The sequence below is a fragment of the Pinus tabuliformis genome, chromosome 6 (genome assembly GCF_031772625.1).
Source record: "Pinus tabuliformis cultivar Carrire ecotype Pingquan chromosome 6, CPIR1, whole genome shotgun sequence".
Lineage (NCBI taxonomy): Eukaryota > Viridiplantae > Streptophyta > Pinopsida > Pinales > Pinaceae > Pinus > Pinus tabuliformis.
In genome coordinates this window covers 1,550,597,013-1,550,605,160 of record NC_142292.1, presented here as the reverse complement: position 1 = coordinate 1,550,605,160, position 8,148 = coordinate 1,550,597,013, and the positions used below count along the sequence as shown (strand labels likewise).

Here is an 8,148-nt window from a genome sequence, read left to right as displayed (position 1 = left end):
TCAAAATCGCTATATGCAATTCATTCCTTTTTTTCCCTGCCTATACTACCAACTTCTGAAATTTATAGTACCATAATGGCATCATAAAAAATTTAAGCCTTCCTTTAGAGTCCCATATTGTTAAAAATGACACAGTTACTACAAGCCCTGCTAATATCCTACTTTCTATACTTTTGTCTTAATATAAAGGATAGGTAGTATTGTTTTCTTTATCTCTTATCTCTAAATCGTAGTGGGACCCAATCACACCAATATTTGATCCAAGTGATTAGGAATAAGTTTTATAGTTTTTTAATATCTCTCCGCTTTTGATAGATCCATGGTTAAGAGGTTGATATATAATTTTAACCATGGATCTATCAAAAGCGGAGAGGGACCCAATCTTATTATATGCAAACATCTTTTTAGAATGCAAAACTTGAAGAAAAAAGTATAGGGCAATAGATTTAAACCCTTTTAGTGCTTGATAAATTTATGATTAAGATAGTTCTATAGTGGTTTTCTATCTTTCTCTATATAGTCCATGTATAATTTTTCATTTTTAAAATTTTATTTTTAAATAGCTTATTACTATTACTATTTTATATTAAAAATTGAATGAGTAGATCTTCCTCTTAATTAACTAAATATTCTACTTTTAATTACTTTTTCCTTTTGAGAATTGAAATATATATCTAAGTTTTTTAACTTTATATCTATAAAATTATATTATTTAGTAGAGACATCAAAATATTTTATTAATTAATTAAGTGGACACTATAATAACGCAATTATTATTGTTTTATAGTGCTTTTAATTAAAACTAAGGAAATATGTATAATCATTTATGTTTTTATTATCTTACACATTGCTTTTCCATTTAAAACTATGTTTTTATTATTTCACATATTTATTTTCCATTTCAATCCATGTTTTTATTATTGCACATATTGCTTTTCCATTTAAAGTATTTTTTAAAAGATAAATGGCAATACCAAATTGACTATACATGGAATTAAACTTGTAGACTCAACAAATTACTCAAGGAAACTACACATTGCTGTTAGACTAAATAAAATGAGCTTCCAGCTCAAGAAATTATGTTTCAAATATTGGATACTTTAACTTTAAATAATAATAAATTAAGGAATGTAATTAAATTTAAGATAATTGTAAAGGTTGAAAATTTAAATTTCAACTATAAGATATTTAAAATTTAAATAATAATAAATTTGGAAATTAAATTAAATTTAAAATCTGAAAATCTTTTAAAAATTAATGGACGGTTTATTTTGCTCAATTTCCTGAATTTTTTTAAACAAACACTAAAATATTTCCAAGATCTAAATCTAAATCTAACCATACGATTTAGATCAGGATATTAAGTTTCGAAAAATAGTTAATTTCATCTCCGAGGTACATCTCAAAAATGCATAGCGTAATTACCGTAGTTCACATGCAAAAAGACAAAGCAATAGCCAGGGCAGCGAAATTCACATGCAAAAAGCAATGGCAATTAATCAGAGCTCTAGAGGCGGCCAACTTGGGAATTTTTCTTTCCATGCTTTGATCTCTCGTACAAGCAATACAAGAAATTGGACTTCGACATATTTGGATCACGTTCCAGATAGGCAATTATGTCCCTAACAGTTATAGTTCCAGATGAAGATGCTGCATTGGACCTTACATTTCTCTGGTTATTTTTGACTCGTGTTCTCGCAGCAGGAGGACGGGTTTTGTTTTTATTATCTGCAGACTTTAGTTTATCGGACATTGATGGTTTTGCAATTTGGGACATAGATAACCACTGCGACCACATGTCGTCTCCGCCCATTCTTTCACATAAATTCAATTTCTCCTCGGGATTCTCGGCAAGCTTTTCCTTTTCAGCCTGTTCTTTCTCTTTTCGTTCACGTGCTTCCTGTTCCCGTTTTTTCTTCAATTCCTCCCACCCTATTTTTCTAATCTCCCGAACCTGCGATATTACATCCGATGTAACAGTTATGTTGTCACTTGCGGGTTTCGAACAATCACCTCGCAGTTTGGAGAGTCTGATCAAGTGGGTCACTATGTTTTCTAAGCGTTTCTGAATACCCAACGCCATGCAGAGAACAGCGTCGTCGGTTACGTTCCCTATGCCTTTTTTCGCAGTGATTTCGGCTAACATTTGGCGAAGTGGGCCTTCGTTAACGACGGTTTGAGAATCCCAATTCTCGCGCCATTCCTGGATTTTCGCGTTCTCCAGTTTTATAAGCTTTTGTCTATTGTTGTGAGAACGGTTCTCGCTATCCAGGGGCCTTTTTCTCGGAGGCATGATTTGAATAATTCGAAGGGTGCACAAGGTCCTGTTTATTGCAATTGACTTCCGGTTTTTCGAGTGGAATATGGAACTTTGATAATATATCTGCATGGAGGCTGCAGTTTTTGAATCGTTTCGTAGGAGAGGTGACTCTAGGATATGGGTCGCGTCTCTGATTGGGGCATCCTTATGTCTATTGCGGTTTCTCTGAATACTCTGGGACCTTAAGGAGACGGATTAGGTCAATTATTTGACGTCGCCGATGTCTTGAGGGATGAATTAGGTCAATTATTTGACGTCGCTTATGTCTTAAGGATTTCCAATAATTTGGGAATCCACAATTTCTAAATATTCTACAAATCCACAATCGATTAAATCAACATAGTTTGACTTAATTCATTTTTTTTCAAATATGCAAATATAGAAAGTAATTTAAAATATCAAATTAAACCTAGATAAACAAATTATGAAATGAACATCGATAATGTAAAAAATCCAAATCTAACTTTCATAATTTTTCTTTTGTTGTGACATGTGCTCAACTTTCATGCACATGCACTACTTATTTGCGTTTTTAATCACTTAAGTTATAGTAGTTGTAAGAGCAGTAAGGATTGATAGTAATTGTTTATGATTCACAGGCGGATTGCAGTTAGGAAATACGATAACATGATTTAACACTGGAGTCGAAGTATATGTAAAGCCATCTTAGAGGAAACAGACTACGCTATTATATTGAACTGTAAACTGAACATGCCATTAGATCACCTTTTGAATACCTTGGGGCATACACATAATTCAACATGAATCTACATGCTAAGATGTCCATCCAGTAACATCTCACATGGCTTAACTCTCTGATTTAAGTAACATCTAGCTATACTTAATTCTTCATCTATATTTATTTCCCCTTTCTTTTTGACCATTTATATTCTTCTCTTCCTGTATTATTATTTTTTTTCTAATTCTGGCTAGTGACTCTTCATCTATATTTTGAACCCTGTCTTATTCTTTTTTATTTCTGTCTTTATTTCTGTTTTTTTTTTTTTTTTAATTTGACGTATGCCAAAATTAAACTTCTAATCATTTAAATATAAGAGACCTTCCCAACGTATCTTATACCAATTGTGCTAGCACCTACAGAATATTGTTCTACTCCTGTCACCACTGTACTTATTTCATATTAAAAAATGGTTTATCTTAATACCTGGCAATTTATATTGTCCTACTGTTTTCAGCGGTGGATTTTGTTCATCTTAATATCCATGAAAACACCCATTGTCCCTTTTTTTAGTACTTTATTATCATTTATCATTGTCCCACTAGATTAAATATTTTCTTAAGTAAAAATGGTTATAATATTATATTTATATATATATAAAATGGTCAAGGTGGTTGAAAATTTCTCGACGCGGGTATTCCTTTTATTTACTAGCATTTAAGAAGTTCATTATTTAATTTTATAAATTTTGAGTTAGAGTTACTTTATTTAATTTTATAAATTTTGTGCCGAGTTTATTATTATTATATCTTTAGGCAGATAGGCTTTCCTATGCATCAACTATTGTCAACATTTTTACCCTGCTCCATTGGATCATGTGAGACACTTTCAACATTTGATTTGAAGTGTGACTGCTTTTTCCAAATATCACTTGCGTTGTCTTAATGCTTTTTCCCATTCTTTTATGTCACTCTTGAAGATATTTTTACTGCTTTTTCCATACCAGTTGTTATTGTTGTTCTTCTTCCTCGGGTTTTGATGAGCACTGCTCTTCTTCCCTAGCTTTTGGTCAGCATTGATTAGTAACGGTCATCCTTCACTCGATTGCAAATCTAATGGCCGATGCTATAAAATAAAAGAGCATGTGAACGTATAGCATTTGGTGTATTCGGTTCTGGTCACAGAATGGGGTCATGGGTTCGAGGCGTTCTGATCTATCTCATAGCTCTGGCAGGGCTCTGTTTAGGCATCTGCGTTGTTATGTGGGTTTCTCATCTGGAACGTACTGTCAACACAACCGAAACAAATGTTCAAATATGGTATCGCAGGGCCTACCGTTTTCAGCCTCAAAAGAATTGGATGAATGGTGTGTACGGTCCATATTATTCTAGATTTTTCATAATAACCCTGTATTTGACATTACTGTCGATCTACTAACTCTGTCTTGTTATGTTTGTGTTTGCCTACATGACTATGTCGCAAACCTCCAACAGACCAAAATGGTGACCTTTTCCTTCCTCTTCAATTCATTCGTTCAATAGTTCTTAGATTTAAAATTCTCTGTGATGAAATCGAACTGGGTTCGTTTTGCAGCGCCCATGTTCTACAAAGGGTTTTACCATCTCTTCTACCAGTATAATCCTCAAGGAGCTTCCTCAAATGAGTTATAATGTCTTAACAGTAACAGAGAGTAGTCTAATGAGGTGGAGGAGTTTCCCGGAAATTTATGGAAATTAGAGTTATATATATAAAAAAATTTGGCAAGGATTTTGGTAAATCCAAGTTATAGTTGTTAAACTTAAAATTTGAGGAGTCTTAGACGTTTTTGATGGTGTTGAATCCATTTCCTCCATCAAAAACACTATTCAAACACTGCCTCTACAAATGTTTTGAAATTTTTTTGCCCAAATTCCGACTACTTTTGACCATCAGAACAATTCCTTCGCCTGTTAAACGACTCCCATAACAAAGATATCTGTCGTTCACGGAGCATTAAGGCAATTGGCAACTGTAAGATTTATTTTGATCGAGCCTTCTAAACAGATCCTGTATTGTTGGGGCAAATTAATTGCGTGGGAAATGGCTTCCTAAAATGAGTTATAATATCTTGAACAATAGCAGAGATAGGAATCAAGATCTACCGTCCCCAAAAAAAATCAGGATCTGCTGTCATACATCCCAATTCCAGGATTCGTCAAACAAAAAAATCGAGATCCGGCTTTTCCAGGAAAGCCAATTCAAAAACGTGGCCCAAAAATTAATGAGCTCTATTTCTCTGGTCAACCGATGTGCATCTTCAACTTTAATATTTTTTAATTGGTTGATTTGTTTAAGAAAACCACCGTTTATGCGTGAAGGGTTATGAAGCGTTGTGAAGAATTTTATTTCTTCAAAAAGGTGGGAAAGAAAGTCAAACAATCAAGTTGATAATTAAGAAAATGTAATGCCCAAAGATAACTAACGTTTATATGAATAAAATAATAATATGTGGATTAAATATGGTTGATTAATTAATAATAATGGATTAAATGTACGGATAATTGTTATAGTTATTTACTAGATGGGAGAGCATAGTGATATTTTTACATATAAAGTAATAAAAAATATTTTTTATTATAAACGTTATTAAAAGTTATTTATTAAAAGAATAATGTTATAATATATAAAATTATAATTTGAATAAAATGTATTTATTTAATATTTATGAGAAAATTTAATTGATAATTGTGTTGTACGGAGCATTATACAAATTATGAAATTCAAAGTTTAAATCCATCCTGAGTCAAACATACATGTATATAATTCAATATTACTAGTGGTAAAAAATGTTAGAAATACATATATGTATATAATTCAATATTGTTAAAGGTAAAAATATGTTAGAAATAGTAAAATAGAAATAGAAAAAGAAAATGTTAAAATCTATTCAACTAGGTTTTGGGAAGTAACACTTCATCGAAGCAAGAGAAACATAACATTACCAATTTTACCAATACCATTCATACATGGTGAGTAATGTTAGAAATAGTAATATAGAGATAGAAAATGTTAGAAGCTATTTAACTCGATTTCGGGAAGTGCCACTTCATCGAAACAAGAGAAGCATAACATTACAAATTTTACCCCATACCATTCATACATGATAACCCACCAATTCCTGAGCATGGTTGAGTCCCAAATCATTGTTAAAGGCTTTTGAAGGCACACATTTATCAATTGTTTATTGCATATACAAAACAATGATGTATTTTAAGAATCGCATTTTGTCACTAGTTTAAGTTTTTTTTTTCTTCTTCTGTAATCTTGGAAGCTTGTGGAAAGCCTTCTAACCATAACTTTCTTAGAGAAATTTATATTGTTTCGTCACCATATCAATATGAGATGAGAATGAGTATAATGGTATTCATATGAAAAATGTAATTTTGTATTTTTTTTAAATAAAATTATGATATTTATTTAAAAAAATATTTATAATATAATTAAAATATATATTTTTATGTTAATTAGTTATATCTTAGTATATTATAAATCTAGTATACAAAGTTTAATCCTTAGTTTAGACCAATTAAAGTGGAAGTATCTTATTAATCTTTTATCTATTGAAATGATCAAAATTAAAGCTATTTTCTAATCTACTTTACTCTTAGAGATCTATTATTTTCTTTGTTGCATGGCCATGCATTTGGGATTTTACAATGTTTTATTTTCGTTGTGTTTTTTTTTTCTGTTTTGAATTAATTTATGTTTTTTTTAAAAGAGTGTTTGCATGGTTTATGCTGGCGATTTTATTTTGTTTTTGTTATCTTGAGCAGAAGAATCGATAGAAATGAAATTTTTGATCCATTGGAATGAAATTCTCGAAATTTTTTATGGATAGAAGCAGGTATGCTTTTGGTTTTCAATATCTATGGGTTTTACTAATAAATTTGTACACGGAAAAGCAGCATGGTAGATAATGGCTATGCATGGAACCCAATTTTTTCAACAGTTTCAATTCATTATTTCTTTATTACGGTGAAGCCGTGGAAAAATCACAAGGGCTTTAACAGTAGAGATAATGCTTTTATTTTATTTGGCAGTTTTTGCTGAATGGTTTTGCCCTGCCTATTAATTTTGCAACAAGGGAAGAGAAGAGTTCGCCATGGAGGGATAATATAAGACGAGAAGCTTCGATTTCTGAATCTGTTTTCTTTTCTCTCACTTGTTTCTTATTTCTTTATCGGTCAAAATCTGTCGCAGATGTGGATTTTGTCTCTCAAATCTTTCTAACATGGTATTTGAATGACCTGTCGTGAATCTGGACAGGTGAAACAACACACAGGACAATAATAAGCGTGCAAAAGGATGTTCGTACACCACTTTGCGCATTCATTTGATTAGGTAAGGTGAGTAGTGATTCTTCTTTTCTCAAAGAGAGAAATCATTTGGTCATTTTCAGTTTGCTCTCTGCAAATTCTATCAACTCAATCATTTCTTGTTTAATTACTTTTTATTTTGCTCAATACCATCAGTTGAACATCCAGAACCTATATTTATGGAGATGACCCATGTAAATAGGTAGATGAGAATGCCCAAGTAAACAGTTAAGCCAGTAGAAGATGAGGGTTAACATTAATTGATTAATTTTTTCAGTATTGCCCTGTATATATATGCACCATGGCATTTTTACGTTATTTTGTTGCAGGGAGCCATAGTTGTTTTTCTGTATTCTTGATATAGCAGGGAAGGTCAAACCGTTTTTGTTTATTATTTCACATGGTTTTAAATTTTTTACATAGGGCAACAATAATTGTCCAATGGGTGATATCGACAAATCACATGGAAGGCACAAGTGTCAAAAGGAAATAAGAATTATTAATTTGCAATTTAAAAGCATGGTGAAAATCAAATATGCCATGGATCTTGGGGTTAGGCTCGCAGTCAATCTTCAACCAAACTTGAAAAAAGATGTCATATTTAAAATCGCAAGGCTGTGCGGCCTTGTTTGACGTTTCAGACATCAAATCATCATGCTAATTTCTTGTTTTTGTTTATGCTAATTTAATAATCCTATCGGCTTTTCGAAATTTGATTTCCATTCTATGATTTTCCTCGAGAGGCTGGGCTTGCAGAGGAGATAATCAAGGCAATGTTTCGGCGTTATCCTTCC

At 31.9% G+C, this 8,148-nt stretch overlaps 1 protein-coding gene across 1 annotated transcript; it reads right to left on the bottom strand.

Annotated features, from left to right (window-relative positions):
* Positions 1-1,507: 1,507 nt before the first annotated feature.
* LOC149264644 (transcription initiation factor TFIID subunit 4b-like) lies at positions 1,508-2,293 on the bottom strand. Its single transcript, XM_089400117.1, has one exon. The coding sequence runs from the start codon at positions 2,291-2,293 to the stop codon at positions 1,508-1,510; it is 786 nt and encodes a 261-aa protein (XP_089256243.1).
* Positions 2,294-8,148: the final 5,855 nt, after the last annotated feature.